Here is a 27659-nt window from a genome sequence, read left to right on the forward strand (position 1 = left end):
GCTGATACCAGCGCGCATGCGCGAACTTCAAAGGGAGGAGGAGGCAGGCACGCGACATCCGGGTATTCCGTCCCCGCCCCGCCCCTCCCCTCCCGCCGAGGAGCTGCCGCCAGGGAAGAAAGGCTGGGCGGGCGCCTCGCGCGCTCCCTCACCCTGTTGCCCCGCCCCGCGCGCTCGCTCACTGGCCCCTGCGCGCGCTGCCGTCGGGGGCGCGGCCGTTGGGTAGTGAGGCAAGGCCGGGTGGGGAGAGGCGAGAGGAGCGCCGCGGCGGAGAGCCGGGATGGGGGAAGAGTGAGTCGCAGTCCAGTCGTCCGCAGCCCTTCCGCGCCCTGCTGCCTGCCGAGCGACGGCGACGGGTGAGCCGCAGGTGTCCGGGACCGGCGGGGCGAGCCGGGGCCTGCGTCTCCCCCGGCGGGGCTGTGTCCCGCTCCTCGCCGGCGCCGGCTGCCTGGCAGCCGGGTGGTAAACAAATGGCGGCCCGGCGGGGGCGAGCGGGGCCCAGCGCCGGCTCGGTCAGGGCCCCCGCCGGCCTGACAGGTCCCGGCTGGGAGGTGGAGAAGGCCGCGGGGGGCTTGGTGTGCGGCTGCTGCACCCATGTCTCGTTCTCCCTATCCGGCCCGCTCGCGGCCCTAGGTGCTGAGTGTGTGCCGGTGGTAAAGTGCCATGTAGGGTGGCCGGCGCCTGCCCCGCCCCTGCGCTTATTCCCTCCGCGGGCCCGCTGCCGCCGGGACCCGACGACGGCGGCGGAGCGAGCCTGCCGCTGCCTCTTAGCCCGCGGTGCGGCCAGCGCTACCCGGGGTGTCGCGGTAGCATGCTGGAAGGGGTCGGGCCGGGGTCTGCCTGGTACCGTAGAGACTGCAGTCCAGCGTCTCGTTCTTCAGGGAAGGAAAGGTGAAGAGGGCAAATAAGCCAGCGGTATCGTTGAAATCCTGTAGTGGTTCCTGTATTTGGAGTAGCTGTGTCAGACCATACAAGACGTGGTGGTTTGTTTTTTGTCAACGCTGTTTTTGATGGGTGTTAGTGATGTGCCTTGCAACCTTTTTTTCCTCTCTCCTTTATGAAGGTAAAGAAGGTTGCGTAGCTGTAGTCCGGTAACCCCACGGATCGGTAGACAGAAGCGTGTTAGGGAGATGACAGCAGCTTGTTAAGCAGCACGCATGTTTCAACAGTCGTGTGGCTTCTAAAAGTTCTAGCGCCACTTTTGTTCCCAGCAGGTCTTCCGAATTCTCCAGGGAGAAACCTCGTGGGCTGGAGGGACGGCTTGCTTTTGTTCTGTAAAGTTCTGCTCGGATTTGGCTGAGGAGCTTTTCATAATCCTTTTTTTCTCTTTGGCTGATTATGTTGTTAAAATGCCAAAATAAGTGCGTGTTACCTACTAATAAAAAACTGGGCCTGTGCTGCTGTAGAAACAGCATCATTTTGTAGCCACTTCCTTCTGCTGTTAGTTAATGCCATACACTTTAACTTGTGTTGTGAGAGGGTTAAGGGTCATGCATCCCCGCTGATGAGGTTGTTATGCTTATTTAGGATATTTCTCTCTTCAACCCTCTTGCTAAAGTGCAAAAATATTACTAAAAGAATTTTGTTGGTTAGCAAATCACATACCTGGAAGACTGAAAAATGTTCTGGGACCATTAATCTGTCTTCCAGTCCAAGTATGTGTAAATATTTGTGGATAATTTCTTCTTAGCAGTCAAATTTCATCCATAGAAGAAATAATTTGAAAGGGTGAATTTGGATTGCGTTGCAGGCTCAGACTTTTTATGTGCTCTTTGTCTTACTCTTTTCCAGAGTATCAGCAGGAGAATCCCAGTAGAGCAGGTGTAGGCTATCCAAAAGCAGGGTTTTACTTTGCTGCTTAAATATTGTTTCTTTTGCACGAAGGTCTCCTTTTACTCAGTTAATTTCTTAAATTTGGATTATATTTCCCTTGCCTCCTACTTTGATGTTAGAAGTCTAATGGACAAAATAAGTGCTTAGTTACACTAGCAATATCTGGTTGGAAACTTTCTGGGTAAGATTTCTGTACAATTTTTGGGCAACCATTTTTTTGACCTAAGTTCTAAAGAGTATCTTATGGTACCTTTGTGAAGGAGGCATGCATCTATTAGTCTCCAAGTGCACTCCCATAGCTGTTGTGGCTTTCAGCTTTGTAACAAACCTATGCTTTGTATTCAGTCCAGTTGAACTAAAAACAACAGCATTTCCTTCATACTGATAGACCCTATTTCTTTGGTGACATCTGTCTCAAATGGGGCAAATGCTGTTTGCCTCTGGCAGTGAGATCCGGTGGTATAGATATGGGAGGAGGGAATAATTTATTTAGTGATTATTGTAATGGTGACAATTTGCTTTCTATTTCCTTATGCACAATAAGAATAAAGCTAACTGAAGTATTTGTTGGTAAGATGGTTATATTGGATAAGGAGTAAGCATTCCTAAAGAGAGCATAAATAAAGAAGTAATTAAATTATTGACGGTTACAGAGAAAACCTGTGTAGGCTGTCCTAAGTATCTCGGTACCATCTAGTATCAATATTGAATAAAGGAAAAAGACTGAAAAATCTTGTAATACAGACTGAACTAAAAGAGGCCAAGAGAATTAAAATTGCAGGGGAGCTCTAGGTTCTGACTGATTTTGCAAGCTGCTGTTTTTAATAATTTCTGAGGTGATGCTTAATGTCTTGTTTTAAATATGTTGCGATCTGCTAATTCTGCTTGAATCTACAGTACCATGAAAGTAGTAGAACATCTGTGTAGAACAGTCTGTAGAGCATCTTAGTAGACTGTGCTGTTGTTTACCAAATGCCAAAGATTGATCTAAGCTCTTAATATGCAATCACGATGAAACCCTGGTAAGTTTAAACTTTGGGCATGAGAACAAGAGGTGCAGTGAGGTAAAGTTCTAGTTGGCTTAGGTAGGTGGTTCAGGCAGGTCACTGAATAGTGATAACTGGTTCAGACTTGGTTACATAGGTGCTGGGTGGTGGCTGGTGTTTAGTTTGAAGTTTAAGCTTTGTATTTGTTTAGAAGCTGTAGTTTTACAAAAGTCCTATGTGACAGAAATCTGTTGGAGTGACAGATTCTTTGCAAGCAGGATCTTTTTAGGAGTGTGCTTTATTGATGTAGCTGTAATTGCTTTCAAAGCCTTGTTTTAGCTGAGTCACTATTGTCATCGACTATGGAATGTGTTTGGATGGGAATGTTTAGCTGGAGTCTTAGGGGGAAAAAGTAATAGCATCAAGCCTGTTGACATTTGGAAAAGCAGTCTTAAGTGATACTAGAGGTCATAAATTGATGACTCATTGTGCATCTTAAAATCCTACACAAACTTGTAGTGCAGATCTTTTTTTTTTCTTTTTTTTTTTCCTAGTTCTTCATTCAAGTTAAAAATGTACTGAAAGAGCTGGTATAACATGTTCATTGGGATGTATTCCCAGCTTTCTATCATCATGTTTGAGATAAGTGAGGTTTTTGTTTACAAACTAGTTTTGCTTTTTTAACAGGATTTTTTTTTTTTAACTATTTTCTTATGGTTTTAAAGCCAAGCAGCTTGGAAGGGGAAAAAGCCAAACAGGTACTGCAAAAAACATCTTATATTTGATAAGACGGTGAAATACCTGCAAATAGAATAGTTTAAAGTTGTTAATACTGTCTCTGTTCTTGTTCTCCTTTCTGCTTAACTTGTCAAAATATTTTAGGACAAACTCCACATCTTTTCTACTTCAGTATTACCTGGTGCAGTATATGTGTGTGTGGTGTGTCTTAAATTTTTTTGCCTACTATCTGCTCCTGCTATACAGTGGTAAGGCCATGAAGGGTGTATTTTTAATAGAAAATATAACCTTATATGTACAGAGTACATGAGATCTGCATTTCAGTCTGGGATCTTGGACAGAAGTTAGGCTTGTGTTCCATTTACTTTAAAGTTTTCTAATTTTGCTGTGGGAACTGGTTAAACTTGTGCAGTAAGACCTGAAGCAGTGTATTAACAAGATTTTTGGCCTGTTCCCTGTAAATATACAGAGGTCAGGAATTCTGTGGCAACATGTATGAATTAAAATATTATGTAAGAAGAAGGATTTATTTTGGGTTTCTTTTGGGTGGCTAAAATTACCTTTTGTAATACAGAATGCATTATTTTTTTACAGTAATTCTGTTTCTGATTTCTGAGAAGTGACTTCTTTTCTGTCTTTCTGAAGAATTTGTGAGACAATATCTGGAAATAAGGATAGCATTATTCCTTTGGGTATATCACCTTGATTTCATTTCTCTTAAGTTTTGGTGATAATCCATGGGCATGAACACATAGAAGAAGCAGCCTGTTACAGTAAAGAGCTTTTTACTGTTAAGCAAGTACTTAATAAGTTCTTCTGTCTAAAGCTGAACAAATGTTAACTAAACTTAAATTGTTTGTTTTTTAGATTTTTTGTGGGTTTTTTTGTTTGTTTTTGGTTTTGTTTTGTTTTTTGTTTTTTTTTTTCTCTAGCTGTTGCAATCTTTAATTCAAGTTTGGGTTTGTTTTGTGTTTTCTTCAGTGGCTCCTGGTAGGCCAAACCAAAGAATGAAGGGAAGTAGGTCAGAATAGTACCTTTTAATAATCTATTGTAGCCTTGAATATAAATAGGTAATCATTGAGTGTGACTAACAACTATAAGCTAAAATGACAGAATTTAGGTCGCGCTTGCAAAGGATGTTTAAAACTTATTTTTCCATAAAACCCGCAAAATGTTTCAACGTTTGTAGCTCCAGATGGTGTAAGCACATGACCTTTTCAGAGGGTTGGGTCATAGGGAAAGCAATCTGTAAACCTGAAATGAAACCTTACTTCTGATCTCCTTTCTTGCAGAGCCTGCAGCAGTTGAGGAGTTGGACTGAGGTCAAGTTCAGAAGTGCTTTACACATGAAATCTACTGGCTCTATAGCTGATTCTGCCTTGTTACCATCTCAACAGGTAGCATGCTTTTGTGCCTGAGCCATGCAGTATGTGAAGCTGTTCTAGTGTGGTTGTCCTGTCAGTCAGTGTGACCAAAGGGCACACTGAAGCCTTTGGTTTCCTTTGGAGAATGTGTCAAGGAGACAAGAATGCATGGCAGATCTGTCACAAAAGTACTCTATGGAAAAGCCTAGTAGGTTTGGTTTTGATTTTTAACACTCAGAAAAGTTTAGTGAGAGAAGAAAGTTTTCTGTCATTCCATCAGTGGTTCTGTTCTAAAATGGAACAAAGATACATGGGGCATTGATGGAGTGTCTACTTGAGTCAAAGCAGTGTTTTGCTCTGGGTTATTTTCCCTTCTGAAGTTCTTTTTTGTTTGTTTGTTTTTTGTTTGATTGGTTTTGGGATTTTTTTGTTTGTTTTTTGGTTTTGTTTTCTTTCAGCTTCTGTAATAAGGTGCTTGGGGTAGGAGTAGACATGGAAAACCTTTCCTTTATAAGACTGACATAAAAAGTTTTGCTTCCTTATAATTCTAATGCTCACTATTTTTGCTTTAATTAGAAGTCGTCTTAGTTTGGTTTTGAGGTAGATGGGTAATTTACGCTTCAAAAAGGAGTTAGTATATACTCTTTCAATGCTAGATCGCAGTTAAAACTACAGTCTTTCTAGAAGTATGTGTCTCTGAAGTTTTTGCAGTGAGAAGCCATGTTTTGGACCTGACCTTTTTCTGCTGCTCTCATGTAATACATATAAATTGCTGTAGACTTATGATGATAATGGTAGTAGTAGTAGCATACTACCTGTATGGTAGTTTGGGCTTTAGTAATTGAAGCTCCTTCTTGTGTTATATGATTAACAAAAAAATAGACTCATTTTAGCATGTCAAATATGTGCAGTCGTTACCAGGACAGCAGATGCGCTCTTTGTTGTGGATGAATTTACGTTTGGGAATGCAGTAAAAACTCATCTGTCCAAAAATTTTGGATGTAGTTTTAACTTCGTTGATCTGCTTTGTTGCAACAGAATTCAGGGTTGTCCTGATGAACCTGGGGCTATGGGGCAGTAATTTGTGTTCTGTATGGTTGAGATTTTGTGTGGCATTGGAAGGAGTTCCACTGTGTGATACAAATTAGCGTTAAAAATATAAAGCTTCATAAAGTTCCTGTCAGGAACTTTTTTCAAATCAGAGGAGGAAAAAAAAGCAATTGCCTAGTATATAAAATACTAAAATATGATCACATGCACTACTCTATTAGCTGTGCAACTGAAGCATATACTTTTAGTCACCTCTTACTCATGTTGTTTCACATTAATGACTAGCAGTTTGTAATGTTGTCTGTTCTTACTAATTTACCATTTTAAAGAATCATTGGAAATTAGTGTAGCATTAGGTTAACTTCACTTTATGTCCCTGTTTCTGGCCTTCCCAGTGCTATGGAAAGACATTTAATCAGGATTTGAGGTACCAAGCTCCCTAATATGAGGATGAAAAGCTTCACTGGCTTTGGAGAAGCCTCAGGATGGGGCTGTTTAACCTCAGATTTTGTAGAGTCTTGAGGAATAGAGCATGCTTAAGCAGGGATCGCTACTAGTGGTTACAACTGCTAGTTGAAGTGGTGTCTGAACCTCCAGTTCATGTTTTTTACTGGTTATTTTGAAACTAATGAAGTAAAAACCACCTCAAACCAGTCGACCCAAACACCAGCATAGGGATGTTGGTGCCAAAAAGGGAGCATAACCTGAATAACAGAAAGTTAATGTGGCCATGCTACTGTAGTAATAGACTGAGGTATTATTTTTTAGGTACAAAAATGGTCACACTTTTTGTGCAGGACAGGGATGACAAGACAAGAAAGCATGCATGCTGGATATAGAAAAATCAAATAGCTTGTTCAATAATTATCACTAGTGCTGCCAATTCTATTTTGGCAGAGTATTCTAAAGCACTTTTTTAAAAATTATTTTTTATTGCTTAATTTTATTTTTTTTATTTATACTGCTCTTTACCTCTTGCCTTATTTTTCCAAACCCCGTTTTTTAAATGGCCTTCTCACTTGGCTGTTTGCTCTCTGAAAGTTTCTGCATCTTACCAGACTTGTTAGCCACTCTTTTGGCCAGACTTCGGTAAAAATGGAAGATTTAGAAATCTGGCACTCTTCTACAATCTCCAAAACAAAAAGGATTATTTTTTTTTAGAATGCTTTGCATATATTTAGCAGCTTGTGGGTGGATTTGGATGCTCCTGGGAGCTTAAACCTGTAGTACTGCTTGTGTCTGTCTCTTCTACTTCCTTGAACATGTAATTTAAGAACCTGTTGGCCTGTTTAGTCAAATTTGAGAGAAGGAAGAGTCTCAAAGATACTTGAGCTTCATAGGTTTGGTGAATAGCAGGTAGCTGAGTAATAGGGGGTTCCAGGAGCAGTAATAATTGCTGTGATTGCATATCTTACTGGGACCAGAGAATTCATGTAGGGCAGAGTAAGTAAGCAGACTTTGGGTTTGGCAACACTAAGTACAGCTCCTTATACTTTGTGGCATAGAAGAAAGTGAGAGCTCTCACTTGCAGCTGAAATATTGTGTAGTGACTGAAACCCCTCTTATGCTATTTTAATGTTTGTGTTACAACAGCAACTGAAAATCATGTGGCTGTAGCAGATGGGATTTTAATCCTTTTAATTATGATAGATTTTCAAAGCATGTTCTGGCTGTTTTGGTCAGCTGACTGTATAGTATGTACAATAACATCAAGTGATTGCACAAATTCTGAAAGCAGTGGTTGCCTCACTGGAACGGGATGTATTTTTAGGTCTCTCTGCTAGTAACAGTCAAGTGCATGTACTTAAGCATCTCATATGAACTGAAGCTAGTTGCTGACACTACACAATCAGAAAAGGACAGCTGTTCATTCTTGCTATGGTCATTGATCTGACACTATCTTCTCACCAAATTGTGGCAAGGAACACAATGGGGTATAAACACGTGTCATTGGTACATATTTTAATGACAGGGTTTTTCTTCAGGTCAGTAATGACACTTTTTGCTAGTTCTTTAAATTTTCTGTATTGGAGGAAATCGAAGCACTTTGTTACCTTCAGCAAGAATTTTCTTTTATCTCCCGTTTACCCAACAGTTTTTTCTTATACTAGGCAATGTTTGGGAGGAGGGTGTAGTGCGAGTGTTATATTGGTTATGGTTCTTCAAAGGAAAATGCTTTTAATCAATGAATCCAAGAGGTGCTAAGTTCCATGGATCACAAAATTAGCTTACAAAATAAGGTAACCATTTGTAGATTAATGAATGTGCTAATTCCTGAGATCTTGTCCAGTTATTTCATCAGTTTGATAGGGTGTGTTTTGTTTTTTTTTTTTCTTTTTTAGCCTTTAGACTTAATTTGCAATTTGATAATCGGGTTATATCAAAAGCCTTAACTAGTTTAAACAGTCCAGGAACTCATGACTGCCCAAAACAGCTGTTGAGCTTGAAGCCCAGGTAATAAAATTAAAAATGAAGAAGAGGACATTTAATATACATATAAAAGGACTTTGTAGTAATCTATAAATAAAATGTGACATTTTGAGTAAACTGAAGTTCTGCAGCAGGTGCTGTGAAGTTAAGGCTTGTAAGCAGGACATGTAATTTTACTGAATGTCCTGTTGATGGATCTACTGTTGTCCAAAGAGATTTTCAATTATGTATTCAGTTAAGGAGTCAAAGAATTTGAATTTCAAGAGAAATGGCAAACTAATATCAAACTTCTTAGTGACCAATAAAATTTGTATTTTTGGAAACTGGAAGAATAGGTTACTTGAGCTTTTTTATGGAACACACGCATAACTTTATAAAAACAATTACAGACATCTGTTAATAGAACTAAATTAGCATCTACGTATTGGTAAAACATGGTATTTTAGTGTCTGCTTTTGCTTTCTTGTACTGTCTGTTAGTGATAGGTGATGTTTTGGTCAGGCTTTGTCTTCCACACTTCAAAATTTTGTTTGCTTGTATGAAGTCATTAAGTTCTGATGCATATTAGCTTATATCTGAAAGGAGTCCAGGAGCCTGAGAAAAGCCAGTATCATCATGCAACTCAGGTTTCACAATCAGACTTGTAAAGACCAAGATAGTATGGTAGGGAGGAGGATGTTTTAGTGTCTTAATAGAATGTTCTTCTGTGTAAGCTCACATAGGCTATTTAAAGGTAGTATTTAATGATGGTTGACTAATTTAGGGTATGTCTACACAAATGGTGCAGGCAAACACAAGCTCAGTTGACTGCATTCTGAGCTGTCTGCATACAGGCCAGATTTGGCCTAGAAGCAATAGAACAGTGCTAGCATAACATAGCATTGTATGAGCCAACACACCTTCGGCTCCAGAAGCGGTTCACTTCTGGCAGGGCACGCAGCTTTCTGGTAAGTAAACTTTAAAAAAACCCACTAACCAGCCAAACAAAACAACACCCCCCAAAAAAACCCAAACCCAAAACTGAACCACCAAAAAAGCCCCCTGAAACCATTGAACATATTTATGGATAACTGATTAAATTAAGCCTTACCAGATTAGGCTCTGTGAGGGCTCTTTCATTATGGACTAGCAATTGTCTGTGTCAGGGCTGTTTCCATTTTGTGTTAAGCACTTTAAAACGCGCACATAACATAAGAGCTTCCTTTTGATCTCTGCTTACCTGTTGACTTAAGAAAAACTAGAGTTTGGTTTCAGTATTGGTTTAAAAGTCCAAAATTTTCATTGGTCTAGCAACAGACAGGCTGCTGTGTTTGGCAGGAATTACGTTGAGAGGGCTTTGCTGGAAGAAGTAAAAAAATCTCCAGATAAGTCAATTTTCTCATTTTAATTCTTTACTGAAAACATTTCAGCTCTTTGCAATAGTTGCTATCTGACTTAATATGCAAGCTGAAAACAGGTTGTGTGCCAGAAGGGTTTCATAAAATGTTTAGCCAGTCAGTCACTGAGTTCAGTAACTGATGCACTTGATAATTTATTCAAATCTTACGAGGTGTATAAACATTAAGGTGTGGTGGGGAAAACTCAGCTGTGTTTTGCCTGCTAAGTGTATCACATATGCTTCTTTGTTAGAAGTGTTCAGGAGAGTAGGTGGCTAAAATATTTGAGTTATCCAAATTACGATGGATGAGGGGGATGATGCTACCTAAAGTTGGTATGGATTTCAAAGCATTAAAAAAATACGAGTGAGTGAAGTGTCACATAAATTTCTATTTAAATGCTTTAGATTAGAGTGTCTAAAAAGCAGTTTTGTTTCCTGTTACCTTCAGTTTGAACAAAAGGAATAATATTAAGCAGTTTTATTTTTACAGTTTAGTTTCTGTAAGCATTTATTTTTCAAGGAAATCACTGGAGGGTGGAGAGTGAGGAAAATACAGAATTGAGCAATATATTTTTGACACAGTGTTTTGAGGTTTGGCTTTGTGCAAGTCATTCTCTGATTTTTCTGAACTGCACTCCCTAGTGCTATCAATTCTGAGAAGGAGTTTGTTAGAGCATAGGGGAGAGGTTGGTTACTTGTGTGAGCCTGCACTCCAGCTGGTAACAATTCCAGAGCTTCTCCAAGTATGGTGCAAAGATAAAAAGTTTACTCTCTTCCCCTTCACCCCCTACCCCCCCTTTTTTTTTTCTTCCATTCCACCACAAGGAATTGAATATTTTGTGTGTGTCAGTATGTTTTAGTATTATGCAATGAGTTTTGTTTGGATTTGTATTGCTCTTTGATCTTGTAAAGTTGTTGAGATACCCTTACACTCAGAACTGCTGGTATTACCAGTACAGCTATAGGATGCATTAAAAAATTCACCTATTACGGGTTGAACTGGAGGTATAGATAAGACCTTGTTGGGCAGTAAGTTTTACATAAAAGATTTCAGTGAAATAAGAGGACTTAGTTAATGCATAGTATAATTGTTACCCTTGGGCAGCAACTACTATGAAAATAAGGGAAGAGCTATAGGCTATGGATGAAGACGAATGAAGAGCTGTTGTAAAGGACTGTTGTCAGAAGCATGGAACAGGGGAAAATGGGACACAACAGGAAACCGTAATGCATGCTGAGGGCTGCAGATTGCTTTCCACAGAACTGCATGAAGAGAGTATCAGAAGTTTCGATGGTAGCAAGTAGACCAGGGAATAGGTTGCCTCTGTTTCATTTGGAGAACTGGAGATGAGGATGAATCTGGCTTCCTTTAATTGTCTCCTTACTCTGTAGAGCTGTATGATTTATGATTTTAGGTAGTAGGCCATAGAAGTAGTAGGAGAAAAAACCGTATTTTGTTTTCATTGAGTCTTCCGTTTGTACTGGGAAGGGGAAAAGAGCTATTCCAGAGGGATGACTATATATCATTTTTTGCCTAATCTCTATGTATTATACCTGGTGTATAAATGCATGTCTGTGTCTTGAACCCTGATAAATGGGTATCTTTAATTTTCAGATGAACATTTAAATACCATTTCTTTGAGATAAAATGTCACATTTTCTTAAAATGGCTACTAATCAGCTCACATTGTGTTAATACATATCTTTCTGTACATGCAGAAGATGAAAAACTGCAAATAAAAGTAAATATTAGCAATATTGAGTTACATTCTATACTTTTGTCTCTTTTTTACTCAGAATTGGATTTACAGTCATGGAGGAACATCAGCAACATTTACACTGTGTGAACTGTGTCAGCCGTCGTTGTATGACCAGACCAGAGCCTGGCATTTCCTGTGATCTGATTGGCTGCCCGTTGGTTTGTGGAGCAGTTTTTCACTCATGTAAAGCTGAGGAACATCGCATGTTATGTCCACTTGAAAGAGTGCCTTGTTTGAACAGTGGCTTTGGATGTCCCTTCATAGTAGCCCGAAATAAAATTGCTGATCATCTAGAAGTTTGTCCTGCAAGTGTAGTATGTTGTACCATGGAGTGGAATAGATGGCCAGTCAGTTACGCAGACCGAAAATCTTACGAAAATCTGAGTAAAGATGTTGATGAAGTGGAGCAACTAGATATGGCTTTAGCCCTTCAAGACCAGCGAATGTTATTAGAATCACTTAAAGTAGCAACTATGATGTCAAAAGCAGGTGATCAAATACCAGAATCCAGAGAGCAAACCTCTGTCAAATCAAGTGCCCCAGATACAGTGCATTCAAATGGTTTAATGCCAGTAGATGAAGAGTCTTATGGTGCTCTTTATCAAGCTACTGTAGAAACAACAAGGAGCTTAGCTGCTGCTCTGGATATCCTGAACACTGCTACAAGGGACATTAATATGTTAAGTTCAAGCCTCTGCAGTTCACCACAGGAAATTAAAGAAGATACTGAGATTAAAGAGCAAGCTTCTAATGGCATTATTAAGGATAAAAAGTCTGACCATGAATATCCAGATGAAGATAACATAGGAGCAGTTGGGGGGATAAAGTTTGACAGCCTGAGTCAAAACTCACAAATGGAGCAAAATGGTTCTAGTGATATTTGTTATGATGTGGTGCAAAAACATGACTTAAATCTAAACCTCAATAACTCCTCAGTTTTGTGTAATGGCTTTCATGTAGAAAATGAATGTTCAAAGGTGTTGGACCAGAATGAAGATCTTGGTGTATCTAATTCAAAACCGTCCAGTGTAGCAAATGGTGAATGTACTGCTTCTCATGATGATGAAGCATTAGAGTCTTGCAGCTCCCTCCCTGTAACAGCACAACTTAAAGAAGTAGTATCAGCTGATCACTTAGTTAATGGCAGTGTTAATCATGTACTACTTCCCCATAATGCTAATGAAGAAGAAATATTAGAGAAACAAGTGGAGCAAGAAAGACTGAGAAATGTAGATGCATTTTCACTTTTACGGCGGCGATCGTACAACTTCATTGTTAACAACTATTGGTCTACATTAAAAGAAGACAAAGCTGTTGATACATCAGATTTGGAGATAACAGAAGATCCTATGGGTCTTCAAGGGATTGATCTAATCACTGCAGCTCTGTTGTTTTGCCTAGGAGACTCTCCCGGTGGTAGAGGGATATCAGAAAGTCGTGCTGTTGATGTGTATCGCATTGACTTTGGGACCCAAACATTTTCTCTCCCATCTGCTATACTGGCCACGAATACAATGGTGGGGGAAATAGCTTCAGCTTCTGCATGTGATCATGCCAACCCACAGCTCTCAAATCCAAGTCCATTCCAGACCCTTGGACTGGATTTGGTATTGGAATATGTGGCTAGATACCAAACAAAACAGCGTTCAATGTTTACATTTGTTTGTGGACAGTTGTTTAGGAGGAATGAATTTTCATCGCATTTTAAGAATGTGCATGGTGACATTCATGCTGGCCTTAACGGCTGGATGGAGCAGAGGTGTCCTTTGGCATATTATGGGTGTACATACTCTCAACGAAGGTTTTGCCCTTCAACACAAGGGGCAAAAATTATTCATGACCGCCACTTACGGTCATTTGGAGTTCAGCCTTGTATTTCCACAGTATTAGTAGAACCAGCAAAAAGCTGCTTAATTGGACTACACAATGACCATCTGAGTAGTCTACCTTTTGAGGTTCTGCAGCACATCGCTAGTTTTCTAGACGGTTTTAGTTTATGTCAGCTTTCCAGAGTGTCACGTTTAATGAGAGATGTGTGCGGAAGCTTGCTTCAAGCACGTGGAATGGTGATACTACTATGGGAGAAGATAAAGTGTGCAGATAGAAGTTCCTGGCAGATAAAAGAAAAGGTAAGTTATTTAATTCTGAAGGTGAAAGGAAAAGTATTAAATTGGTTGTGTCTCTGCTTTTTGCCTTAATATTTTCCTTGATCACTGTTGTTATTCCTGTTTTTTTTGATGCAATATCCCTTCAAGAAACAGCTTGTTGTACAGAACAACAATTAGTTAAAATTGATAGCAGGTTTGTTCAGTCTTTTCCACACTTGAAGAAGTACTGCTGGTCTAGTTTTTACTTGATTTAAATAAATGAGCTTCTTTTTCCCAAGGTTTATAAATATTAGGTGATTACTCTTCAATATCAGTATTCCATGAAAGTGCAAAAGTTGCCTACAAAGTTTGCTCTTTTAGGCTTATGCTGTTTACAGCAATTTTAATTGTTGCTATCCAGTTGAGATCCAATCCATTGCCATGATATTGAGTGCCTTAAGGATGTAAGTAATTGTTAAAACCTTTGGGTGACCTTTATATAGTACAGTTTTCACCATCCCAGTCTCCCCTGACCTGTGGAGCTATCTGCAGCAATCCTTTAGAATTGCAGAAGTTGATCACTTCAGAATGATTGTTGTGACTGGTCATGCAATACTTAGTCATTTAACTTCTGATTTCATCTACTTTGTAGATGCGAAAATTACTGCCTGTCTTTTTTGCCAGTGTTCAGAGTTGACTTGGAATCTGACTCATGCGGAGACTGATAATACAAAATTTAACATTGTATATTTTGGTCATGTTGTATTTTAGTATCATTTATAGTAGATGTAAAGCATTGCCTGAAAGCATTACAGCATAAGGATTTCAATCCTGCTCTGAGTTCAGGTACCTTAAAATATTGTGAGCCTAAGTGCAACTTATTTTCTAGGTTTGGCGCTTCAGTACAGCCTTCTGTACTGTGAATGAGTGGAAGTTTGCTGACATCGTAAGCATGGCTGACCACTTGAAGAAATGTAGCTATAATGCTGTAGAGAGAAGAGAGGAGGCTGTTCCGCTGCCATGTATGTGTGTAACAAGAGAACTCACTAAAGAAGGACGTTCACTGCGCTCTGTTTTGAAACCAGTACTTTAAATATTGCAGCCACTCCAATTGCACATACACTCAAGCACCTGATATAACCTCAGTAATCTTATGTGACACTTTATTAATGTACTAAAGATACTTTCTAGCTAAATCTACTCTGTCACTGTGTATATAAGGTTTGAAGTGACATTTATTTTTTATAATACTGTTTAGCTGGAAAGTAATGAAAGTTGCCTTAATGTTTGAAAAATTCGGAACTTGCTGGACAGGGTAGTTCTATCTAACTTATATAATTTAAGAACAAAATCCTGGTGTTTTCTGGTTCACTGGTGCCCATGTTGCTGTTGACTGATAACATTTCAAAAATTGCCTCCAAATGGTATGCACATTTAGATAGGAAACACTGAATTGTACTTTCTGTATTTGGTCTATTTTTTTTAATAACAAATTCTAATCCAAATATTTGAAAGATAAGGAAGAATTCAAAACTTTGTAATAGAGATCTCAAACACAGCTTTTAAGCACATCTTTTCTCATTACATCAGTGTTCTACTGCTCTTGCTAGTTTACAGGTGATCTAAGATGAACTTTTTTCTGAAGTTTTTGTTGTTTTTTTTTTTTAGCAGCAATCTAAGCAAACTCAGATTTAAAGCAGCTCAATTTTTAGTACAACTTTCTTTTGACATATCAACAATGATTATTTCTTTTCTGAACTATTAACAAGTTATTTCACTTTTGGGAGCAAAACTTTTAGAGCTAAAAACATGGAATACTAGTTTTACTCTCGCACCTACAATGATATTGATTTAAAATATTTTTCCTTGTCCTGCAGTTGGCTGAGGGTTAAATTGCTTGAGGATTCAGAAATTCAAAGTATGTGATGAACAGTTACAAATTATAATGCAGCTAATGAAGCAGCTTTACTTGTTCTATGGTGTTGTGAGATATATTGTCTCCTTTTCTGTTAACCTGTCTAAACAAATGCTGCTTTTTGAGGAGCATTTTAAATCACTGGCATATATAGGAAATGTATCATCTTCGTAAGATGATACATGATTTGTTAATTGCATAAGGCATATCAGAAATATATGTTCAACCACATCCGTTAAGCAAACAACTCCAATTTGCTTCCAGTCTTCTGTAATAAAAGAGCTCACAAAGTGTTTGTGAACAGAGAAGACATGCTATGAAAAATGGCCTGATATAGCAAATCTGTAATAACTTGAACCGACTTTCCAACTTGTGTGTATTAATTTCGGTGTCTGTAGCCTGTTGCACTTAGCAACTGTGCCACAAAGCTAAAACAGAAACAGACCAGAGCATGGAACAAAGAAATACAGACTGTATTTCCATTATAGGACAAAATAAGAGATTAGTAAGGAGGAGATGTTTACAAAAATGGCTAAATTTATTACTCATAATTTCTGTACTGGACACTTGTTTATGGCTACTCTGGCTACAGTTCGCAACTTTGCTATCTGTGCATTTCCCATTCTGGCTCCAGTCCAGCTAAACATTCACTGCCTTTTTTTATGCAGAGTGCTGCAGGTGCCCAGAAAAAAATCAAATCTATTTCTTCAGTGCCATGAGTTGAAATTAGAAGAGCTCAAACAGCCTTGACCTTCAAACTACATGTTCTTTTTCCACAATTTCTCTTCGTTTATTTTGTTTGGGGAGAGGAAAGGAAAGTAAACCCTCTACAGAAGTTAGCAATATTTGCAATAATTCTTAGTTGTTACCACAGCTATCTGGAAAGGAGAATTTAGATTCATGTATAAATCTGACTACATCAACTGTGTTTTAGGTAGGGATTTTAAACACACCCCCTATCCCCACCCTTGTTGTCTTAGTAAAATGCTCATTACCCACAAATTCTTCAATACGTGGCAGGAAGGAGACTTCCATCGGTTCTGTTCTTTTAGCTCTAATGGCTCCTTGCTGCTGCTCTCTGGTGTTTAAAAGTGGTTGTGTGATTGGAAGGATCCTGAATGTTGAGGAGTTTATGCTTGTGTTTATGGCTAAATGTACTTTTAAACATCTGTTTTGGGTTACTGGTATTTTTTAGTCAGCAGTGTGGTGGTTTCGGTACTTGGCATTCTTTGTAACTACCCAGAACCCTGGTAAGTATGGTATGAAGGCGTGTGTCGAGGTCGCTTAGGGGAAGAGGGTGTTCAGCTAGAGGAACTGGTGTCGGTAGAATCTTGCTTGTAGCACAGTGCAGATCTACATCTAAAGTATCATCAGTTGTTGATCTATTAAAATGATTTTTTTAACTACTTGGTGTTCTTCTTAAGAAATAACACTATTTCTCAATTCATGCACTTTTGTTTTCAAATGTAGATACAGGCTTTTATGTTAAATTAGTTTATTTTTTATGAGAATCCAGAGCTATTAAAATACCAATGTTGTAAACAAAATCTCTGCCTTGTAAACTGCTCCAAATGCAGGAATACAATGTAGTTAGGATAAAAACTTTTTTACACTGCTATGCAGTTGGTAAAACATCTGTGATATATATTAGTCTATGAAAATGTGGCTTGTTCATATTTGCCCTTCAATTTTAAAAATGTTGTATCCCCTTCCTGGTACATCTTCCTTACAGCATATATAGACAGCTGTTCCAGTTTTTCTTTTACTTGATACCACATTGCTACTTTGTTTAAAATACTATGTTTTCGATCATTATGCAATATTTTTTTGCAATGTCTGTTGAAATTCTAATAAAACTTTTGGAGTTTCTCTTTTAGTATGATTGTACTTCTTGTAAAGCTTATCATCAGCCTCCCAGCGTTCAAACATGGTGCTCAATGAATGTCTGCCTCTAGAATTTCATTAAGTACTCAAAAAATTAAGTTAAATAAAGGAATCTATTTTCAAATACTTTAAACATTGTACAGTTTGGAAGTGATAAATATATGTTCACTTCAGTATGAAGATCGGTCATTTTTTTTTATACTGTACGCCCACTTCTACTGCTTTGGTGCATTATGCACCATAGGTTCCCTTCCACATTTAAAGATTTAACTGTAACATTGAAGATTCATATTGTGCCTTGTAGGCTTGTTTTAATTGTTTTGTTTTTTTTTTCTGAATAATCAGAATATCAGATCAATATGATAGAGAACTGTTATGCAAAGAACATTTTTAGTGCATTGTCTCACGAGTGGAGTTTTCTATAGAAAGTTGTTGCTTAAAATGGTACAAAAGATAATAGTTGTAGTTCAGACTGACTGTGGAATGGCAAAACCAAAATACAACTAAAATAGAAGACTGCCCAGAAATTGGCCTTTTGCCCTGCCAGTTGCTAGTATGAGTATGCTAATAGTCTTTAAAAATAAAAATGGACCTATAATACATAAATTTGATAATAAATTAATCTAAACTCAGTGTTGTGGTGTGACTCATGTTTTTATTTCAGTTGTTAGAAACTTGTGACTATTTTACTTATTAGGCCATGTTAGCATTTTATTTTTCTCTCTCCATAAGTGGATTAGATATTCTGCTGTGCAAGGAAATATTTTTTGTTTCAGTTTAGCTTTCTTGATGTTTAAAGTGTTCTAGAGGATCTGCATGTATGCTTTAGCTTTGTTTTGTGAGAAAACTGCTGCTAGAGCTAGCTTCATAGGCTCCTACCTGCTGACTGTACTTTCCTAAAATAAAGATTTAAGTTCAATGGAGAATTCAGTACTTGCTGTAGTATCAGAAAGGTGGTTTAAATTCTTTCAGTCAGTATCTCTTCAGGTGGCTTTGGTCATCTTCAGATGAACAGAATCTAGTGCTTATTTACAGCACTGAGGGGAAAAATGGCATTTGGATAGTGTTTATAAAGAGTTATGGCATGTAAGGCAGAGATATTTTGAAGAATGAAGTTTTCAAAGTATGACTGTGCTGCATGTGGTGAATATTGCAGCAATAATCCAAACTGGAGGGCAAAAGTGAATGGAGAAGTAGGCTTAAAATAATGAAGACATCCAGTCCTAGCGTAGAGATGCTTCTGAGGGCTGGAATTTTGACTTATGCACGCTGCAACTGTGTTTTACTGATTTATCAGTCTTTTCATGATAGCATGAGTTACCATGCTGCTACTTGATCTCTGATGTGCTTTAGTTGTCAGCTGTTTCCAAGTGCTGTCTGCATGCCTGAATCAAGTACTGAGTAGAATGCAGTCCTCTTCACTGAATGTGAGATGTTTTTGGTGTACCTTCTACATGCTGGTGGTGTCAGAGGCAATATTGCTAAGAATAATATCAAAATAAGGTCCTTCGGATATGGAGGATTCATGTGTGTGGTTTCCATTGGTATTTGCCTGAAAAAGGGAGCAAAAAATGTGTTAGGGAATGCAAGGAGCAAAATAAGAAGACTGCTAGCATTCAGTACAGCTTGCTAATGGCCTGGCAGTCAAAAAAATGTTATTAAACATCATTAGATGCACTGTGAAATGTGACAGCAAAACTCCGTGCTTCTGCCATTTTGACAACACAGATTCTGCAACACATGCAGTAGAAGGTAGGCAAACATAGGCTCAGGAGTAGAAAAATGCATACAGAATGAGTATGCATGACTTTTACAGCAAAATATTGGGGGGAGCAGAAGCTGGAGTTTTGTGAGTATGAATTCACGTAAGGCTAGATTTGTACAATCAGAAAATGTGATTTCTGCCCTAAGGATATTAAATGTTCTGGTGCTTAGTTTCATCCTAAACTGTGCTGGTATTTATTTAGAATCATACTATGAATCAACTGTTGAAAAATCGGAAAAGTTGCAATGACCATACGAAATTATTTCCTTGACAATGTCATCATGTAGTATCCAACTGAGAATTTTACAATATAAAAAACAGAACATAAGAAATAAAGGCATATTTTACAATCTAAGATTTACTTCACCCCCCAAGATATGTTTTCAAGCATGTAACAAAAAAGCTATCTTCAAGCTTATTGTGATTTAAACAGAGAGAATTCTGCTAGCAGGACAAAAGCTGGGTTGCATTAGTATTTTCATGTGAGCATCCCAGCAAAGAGGTTGGCTGCAGAACAAAACTAATCTGCTTATGTGACTGGTTAGCAAATGAACAGTCGATGACCTGGCAGGAATGTGTGATGGACTTTGGTCAGAAGTGTTAATGTTTGATTGTTATGTGTTGTGTAATCTTCTGAATATTGTGTACTCTTTAGTATTGTAATTATATAGTTGTGTTCCACATGTAATTCCAGAGGCCTTTGCAGCGGACAGGAAATAACGTGCTGCTTATAAGGTTTCAACCTTGGTTAAGGTAAAATATTACTGTTATGAATGGTGGCAGTTGTTCATGAGCATCTGGAGTTTCACATCATTGCATATCTCAAGAGTGAGGGATGAGTGGATGCCTTGTTGCATAAGCAATGTGACTTCTAAGGAAGACTAATTTTGTGTGGTATCTTACTGTGCACATACTTTTTGTTTATATGCAGATGAATAGGATGTTCTGAAATTAATGGTGCCATAACACTAACTTCTCAAGTAGGATACTTGAGTGTTCACATTTCAGGTAATTTGGAATGTGTGCCAGATGGGTATCACAAGCTAATGTTAACCAGGATTGAAACCATTATCTTTTCTATCCAAGGTGGGGCAGATCTCTGGATCATTAAATCTGTTTCTGATCATTAGATTAGGATACCTGAAGGAAGTCTCTTTTTTCAAAGTGATAAAGAGGCAGATTGTAAGCAAAAAAAAAATAAAAAAATGGTTCTCATTCTGACTGAGGCAAAAAACCCCCTGCCTTATCTGTAGAACTTCCTCAAATCCCACTTCTCAATTTAATCCATGAGTTCTTCTGTGGGTACTTCTCCCTGAGCTCAACTCCTCTGGAGAGTGAGTCATGGCAGCTGAGCTCATGTTCAAAGAGTTATGTATGCCTGTTCTCCTCCAAAATCATTAAATGCAGTCTAGTAGCTTGGTTTACTTTGGTTAAGTTGAAAAGTTTCTCTTCAGTGCTTAGGTATGATACAGTTCCTGTGATCATTGGTTATTGGTTGTGGTCTGAGAATGGGAAGCTCTCCAAAGAGAGGTGGAGGTTAGGAGTGGGAGCCTCTGTGAGAAGAGACTAGAGGCTGCCCCATGCTGAGGAATTGGTTCTAGATGACTCTGCAATGGACCCACTACTGGCTGAAGCTAAGCCCATCAATGAAGCTGGCGATGCCTCTGAAAACATATTTAAGGAAGCGTGAATAACAATGTGCAGCAGCTGTGAGAGAAGAGTGCCAAAAATGAGAGCAACAGCTCTGCAGACACCAAGGTCAGTGAAAAAGGAGGAGGATGAGGTACTCCAGGCACTGGAGCAGAGGCTCCCCTGCAAACTGATGAGGCTGTGGTGACTTGTTTCTCAGGTGTGGTCATCTGCACTCAAAAGGAAAAATCATGTGCGTGGAAAAAAGGACTATCCTGTAGTCACTGGAAGACTCTTTGAGATGTAGTGTCCATATGCATGTTTATGCCATTTCCAGTGGGGCTTGGAAGCTGGAAGGAACACCGAAGGGCTTGGGAGGCTGGGATACAAGGCTTACTGTGTTGATTTGCGCCATCTATGAGATGAGGAGGTCCTGTGACTCTGCACAGTAGGTGGGCACCACCCCTGCTATGTGAGAGAGTAGAACCTGACCATATTATGAAGGTCCTAGCTCAGACTAAAAACTACTTGGATTAAAATTATTGAATGCATATGCACTCACATTATGAATTAGCAATAATAGCAAAAAAAATTTGCTTCTAATAGCTAAATTTCTTGATTCCTCTTACTTAAGTGGTTGAACAGTTTTGACTTGGGGTTTTGATCCAGAGTATGTGTTGAAGCCTTAATTGGATTTGTCATCAGGGTTGCAGTGTTAATGACAGAGTAAAGTGGGTTGTGTGGTTTAATGCCATTGAGCAACATCATTCAACTGGAAAGCCGTAATTCTGTTTTGCAGGGAAAAAACCCCACAGGTTTTCATCTATATTTTTCTTATGCTTTGGAATGAAACACAAACATTTTGGTAGAGTTTATGAACCCTAGAAAGCAAGCAAGCAAGATACAGATGTTCAAAGGAACAGATGAATGGTCAGGACATTTCATATGTAGAAGATCCAATCTCCAAATGATGCAGAAAATGAACATTCAATAGTAAGTTGCTGTTTCTCACATCATAATCACTGAGAGCTGCTTCTGAGTTCTTGATTTCACCTTTCTCTCATCATAGAATTAATGATGTTAAATTATTCCACTGCTGTCCCAGAGTAACACAGAGAAACCTGTCTGAAATAGTTACCATATACAGATGTGTTAAACGAGGATGGACAGAACATCCCTAGGTGAAATAACAGTGAGAAATCTTCAAATTTGGCAGAGATTGTGAATAATTTATGCTTTCACAATTAGTGAAGATAAATTTTAAGTGGTCTTTAATTTTGCTCTAACCACAGGTACATTCTCAGCAACAGTGGGCTTGAGAAGCACTACTAAAGTGAGAGAGGTTACGGCTTGTGTTTGGAGCATTCTGTTTGAGCTACTCTTTCTAAGACAGAAGTTAGATGAAAAACTTTAGACACTATTTGTTCCTGAGAACAGCACACAATGTGGTTGAATATTCCCTGGCAGTTGTGGTGACCTGACAGAGGTCAAGGAAGAGTTTACAAGTGGTCAACTGAAGCATGCTGTGCTACTTTGGATCTTGAGCCAAGTACCTGACAGTTGCATGAAGATCATACGAGAATGCTTTTCCTCAAAGTTTGATGCAGTATATCAGGTTAGAGCGACAACTTGCATCCATGGAGGTAAAAGTTTAGAATTGTGCTCAAGTTGAAACTAAACTGAGGAGAGACTGAAGAAAGCAGGGAGAATGTTAGCAACTGAATGTTAGGTTGGATATAAGGAGGAAATTCTTTCCTGTTAGGGTGGTGAGGCACTGGAATAGGTTGCCGAGGACGTTGTGAGTGCTCCATCCCTGGCAGTGTTCAAGGCTAGGTTGGACGAGGCCTTGGGTGATATGGTTTAGAGTGAGGTGTCCATGCCCATGGCAGGGGGGGTTGGAACTTGATGATCTTAAGGTCCTTTCCAGCCCTAACTATTCTATGATTCCATGAACTGCACATCATTATCTGGAGACTCATGCTTGGTAAGGGAGTTAACTTCTAGACACATCTGACTACATGGTTTATAATTGCAAGCTACTGCATTGTAATGAGTTGCCCATTAATCAGCTGAGACCATGGTAGTGTTAGCAGATGTGTTATACCTTGCAGCTGGAGCAGACTGAGAGAATTTGTCTCGTTAGTCACCACAACTTGGCTAATGACATGCTACTCAACAGGTAATTTGACTGGGGAATTGCCACATGATACCCCAGAAGCCAAAATCTGGCCTGTACTGTCAGTGATCCCATCATTGCCAAATACACTCTCTCAGCAGATTCACGGCCACTTATGTTTCCCTCTGTGGCATTAAATGCTAGTCTTGGGGGTTTTTTACATCACTGTAAGTGGGATTAATAATAGAACTAATGTTGGTTTGTTGGTTTTGGGTTTTTTGGTTTTGGTTGGATTTTTTTTTTGTTTGTTTGTTTTTTTTTGTTTCCCCCAAACCACTTTGATACCGATATTAGCAACCTTTAAAGTTACTATTAGTCTTCAAGTGAATGTTCTGACAGACTCATCCATAATGCAACTTGGATGAGGAAAAAAAAACCCTATGTATTTATGGCTCCCTATGGACCATATAGATGTAATCCTGTTGAAATGAAGTGAGATGCTAAAGCTCTGACTACAGCAATTCTATGAAATTCATGTAACGTTAATTCCTTGCATAGTTGGATCGATATATCTAACCTTTCTACTTCCTTGAATTTATGCAGATAGTAGTGTTTGAACAGAGGTGTGCAACAGCAAAACAAGTATTAATAAATACAGTGTAATAAAGGCAATACAAACCCACTCATTCTCTAGCGGTATAGACAGAAACCTTACCAGAACTTGTTTGCTTAGGAAAGACTACCAGCAACTTGATTATATGACTTAGGAGCACTGCAGTGAAAACTGACAGCTGGATTTGTTACATAAACACAACTTTTACAGATTTTTTTTTTTAAGTATTTTTGGTCTCAGGGGACTGTCTGAAGTTTGCTAGCTACAGGGAAGTAAGTGTTGTACATACTCATGTTGTGGCATGTGGTAACACTCTTACTAAATTTACACAGAAGAGGTATTTGAGGGGAAATGACTAGATTCAGTTGACTTTCATGTGATTTTCAGATTGTTCTAATCCAGGTCATGCTGGTTGCTGCTTAAAATGTCTCAGTCTTGTAAAAGTATGTCTCAGTTCTTGAACAGAGTACTACTTCTCCAAGTCTGAAATCAGTCCTAGGTGATAATGTGCAATTCATCCATCACTCTAGTCAGCTGCCAAGTAACAGTTCAGCAGCTTTCCCTTTTTTATAGATCTCTGGTTGATTACATGTTCCTACAGAAAAAATTGTGTTTGCAAGCATTTGTGAAAAGCAGAGAAGAATTGCAATGTTAAAAAAAAAAAAAAAAAGAGAAGGTACAATATCCAGATCAGCAGCTGAAGTTTAATTAGACCTTTAAAATTCAAACCGATTGTATGTGAACTTCAGTGGAATTCAGAGAGCTTTGCAAAGCACATGGCTGAGAGAAGCAGAGGAGTGATTAGCCTCTCTTGAAGTATACATAGTCTGGACAGTGAACAGTTTCTTTGCAATATTCCTTTTTTCTTAATTTCTATTCTTTTCCTTGCAGCATTCTAAAATAATATCCCATTGGCTGTCCACAGTGAGAGTCCTACTTTGCAGTCGTATTAGCCTAAATTGCCTATGTAAAAGAACATTATTTAATAGCTTTATAAAGGGCAATTAGTTTTATTTTCATAAAGCCTTAAGTTAAAAAAATTGCACCAATACCCAAATGGGTAGCTTAAAAGGCTAGAAAATGGAAGGTGTATTTCCAGAGGGACTTAATACTGTATACGCTGATAAAATCAATAGAGGGTTTATCTGTTGGTTTATCTGTTATCTCTAATAATTAAAGTTTTAGCTTTAGGCTTCCAAATTTGAATGGTTTTATTAGAGGTAGAGTCACTTTGAATCCTTTTTTTGGTAATTGAAGGCACTGACAGTCGGTGGTTTCAATTTTACGCTTTTTAAAGATGAAAGAAACGCCTACCTTCTAAGGTTTGGTGTTTAAATGTTGGAGAACCTCATTTGATAAGAGAGATTGGTTTAACTTTCCCTACAAAGAGGGAGACCAGAATGATAGAAATACTGGTTTGTGCTGTCTTCTTAAAATTATTTAAAGAAAAAGCATTGGAAAATAAATCTAATTTAGTTGTTCCAACAGAATGTGCCACCTTGGCGCAGTTACTTTGGCAGGCAAACAATGGTGGGTGCAGCTTTTGCAGTATGAAGTCTAAAAGGATGTTAAGTCTTATGCTTGTTTGGCATATGATCTTTATGGAATAAAATAACACTGAAGCTGTTCTCTTTCAGATGGTGATTGTGTATGACCATACATAGGTCAGCAATTGCTATCTTGCCTGCAAGGCTTGGCTTGAGTGTGCTGTACCATGGATGATTTTACAGGTCACACGTGGCAGCAGGCTTGGGGTTTTTTAGAGGTATCAAGGTTGATAACTTTGCCAGACTGTTTACTTCTGTCCCACAGTAGAGTGGTAGAACAGACAAACTAGTATCTGTAGTTGCTAAGGGAACACGCATATAGATCAACATGCAAATAGTGAATGTGTCTCGTGTGCATAATCACTTTGAAATACAGTTGAAGGAAGCCCTGTGAATTATTTTAGCTTGTTTGTTATTACATATTGATAGAGTTTATGTAGCTTGGAAGAAATGGGTGTGTAGTTGAAAAAGAGGTAATTCAGGAAACAAAGGTAAATTAACTGGTCTGTTATACTTGAAAGGCATGGTCAGTAGCTCACTTAATGCACTGTTCCTGGTGAGGAGGAACTGTGCAATAGTATTCACTAGGTCTGGGCCAATCACTCTCAAAAGCTCCCATTGTGGAAGCAATTGATTATCACTCTGGCAGCTTTTTGAAATGCTGAAGGACAGTTTATTTTGCGTGCCACTTAATGCAGTCAGGATAGTGAATATTTACAGTATCAGTGATCACAGAGGTAAAAAGAAGTTACTTTATCTGCATATTCATACCTACAGTAGAACTGAAAATACAGAACTTAATTGTTGCTTTCAGTTTAAGTCATTAGAAATGTGGATGCTTACAAAGGAAATCTAGTAACTGCTGCTTATCAAGTGCTTCACTGTGCTGCCCCTGTCAATTCAGGCTGGCCATCATGCCAGTCTAATAGCTCTATTCCCTTTCCCTTTTGCACCTTAAAAATATTTTAACCACTGGGATAGCTGTAATCAGTGATAAATTAAAAATACTCATAAATTTAGCTGTGTAAAGAACTTTATTAAACAAGATTAAGTTCTTGAGCATTTGGAACACGCTATTCTACTACATGTGTTTATTAAAGAGCTGCTACATGCTGCAAAGAATAGTTGGCTGGCTGGCAGGAAGTCAAAGAGGGCTTGAAATTTGCATTGAACAAGTTCCATGCAAACTAGTTCCAACAATTGATATATAAATATATCTTTAAACACTCCCATTTTACTGTTTTATGGGTAGGAACCTGAGAAGTGAGAGATCAGATCAGGATTTATTCTGCAAGATGCCCAGACCATGAATTTGTTGTCAAGTAAATACCAATTTTGATAATTTATAAAAATAATTACAGTTGCCTGGAATTTGAGGTCATGAGTGTCACACTCAGGAACTATTAAAATTTTGGCCATATTAGTGACTGTTATTTATATATGAATCTATGAACTTTTCTATTTAGGTTTATCTCAGAATAGGAAAGGCTGTTGGCAACATTTTATATAGCAGTAAACGTTCCATAATGATCTTAGCTTGAGAAAACAGTGTCTGTGTAAGCACACAGATGACTTAATGTCTACAAGTAAACCAAGAAGGAATATAAGTAGGACGGTTTAGATCTAGGTGCTAACTTTCAGTAAACTTGAAAGCACTTTGGGGAAAAAAACACAGGAAGTTTCAAACAGCTTGTGTAGTTTCTTGCAGTAAGGAGCAAAAAGTATTGAGAAAGATCATGTAATTTGAAAATGGAATTGCTCACAGCTGTTAAAGACAATGCAGTATGCATGTGTAATACAAGCATAACTCAACTCTACTGTGTGTGCCATTGTACTTCAAAGGCTATTGTAATATTGTTTGTTAACATGACCAATCTATTTTCAGGCTGATCTCCAAACTCTGTTATTCCTTCAAAACAGGTGAAGAAAGAACTGCAAAGTGGTCAGCTGGTGGCTTTGGGGCCAGCTGTGGCTTCCATGTTGGCATTGCCTTGAGGGATGGGCTGTGCTAATGGGAAGGCATCTCTGTGCAAGAACTCGAGCTCCAGTGGAAACAGGTCACTATGGATCTCAGCAACATACACACACCAAATTAAGTAGTCGGAGTCCCCTGTCTATGATCTAGTCTCTGAAGTATGTCATACACATCTTCTGGCTCTTGGCTGCAAGCTGTTGCCATGACCTGTGGAAGGTTGCTAAGCTGCAGGGCTGTTTACACACTCTCTAGGCTGCAATCCCTGTTTTCAGGGGTTTCTTTGTGGCTGGATGAAAATAAGTGTTTGTTCCTCAGCAAGGATTATATGTGTCAGGTAAGTGAATTCAGTGAAGCTTGCTAAATTTCTTAAAAGAGAAACAAGACAGGTACAGTTGAAAAATGGTAAAGATATGAAACCAAGAAGATGAGGGGGCAGCAGCAATGCACTGGATTGATACAGTGATACAGCAAAATATTCATACAAGGAAATAAACTATTACTGAAATATTGTTGGTCATACATAAAACACGTTCAAGAAAAAGTCTATGTAATGAAAACTAAAGAATATATTTTTCTTAAAGTGGTGATG

General features: G+C 38.7%; 1 protein-coding gene across 3 annotated transcripts; it reads left to right on the forward strand.

Moving 5' to 3' along the window:
* Positions 1-299: 299 nt before the first annotated feature.
* FBXO30 (F-box protein 30) lies at positions 300-17410 on the forward strand. Of its 3 annotated transcripts, none has more exons than XM_061378732.1 (4): positions 300-356; positions 4850-4954; positions 11577-13668; positions 14516-17410. In XM_061378732.1, exons 3-4 carry the CDS (start codon positions 11593-11595, stop codon positions 14717-14719), a joined length of 2280 nt encoding a protein of 759 aa, XP_061234716.1. In that variant the 5' UTR covers positions 300-356; positions 4850-4954; positions 11577-11592; the 3' UTR covers positions 14720-17410. The 3 variants fall into 3 exon arrangements, with proteins under 3 accessions (XP_061234716.1, XP_061234717.1, XP_061234715.1); XM_061378733.1 differs by lacking the exon at positions 300-356 and adding an exon at positions 420-537; XM_061378731.1 differs by lacking the exon at positions 300-356 and adding an exon at positions 623-915.
* The last annotated feature ends 10249 nt before the right edge of the window (positions 17411-27659 follow it).

The sequence above is a fragment of the Neopsephotus bourkii genome, unplaced genomic scaffold (assembly GCF_033783945.1).
Source record: "Neopsephotus bourkii isolate Nb327-2 ecotype Australia unplaced genomic scaffold, CSIRO-AGI_Nbou_v1 NB_1767, whole genome shotgun sequence".
Classification (NCBI taxonomy): Eukaryota; Metazoa; Chordata; class Aves; order Psittaciformes; family Psittacidae; genus Neopsephotus; species Neopsephotus bourkii.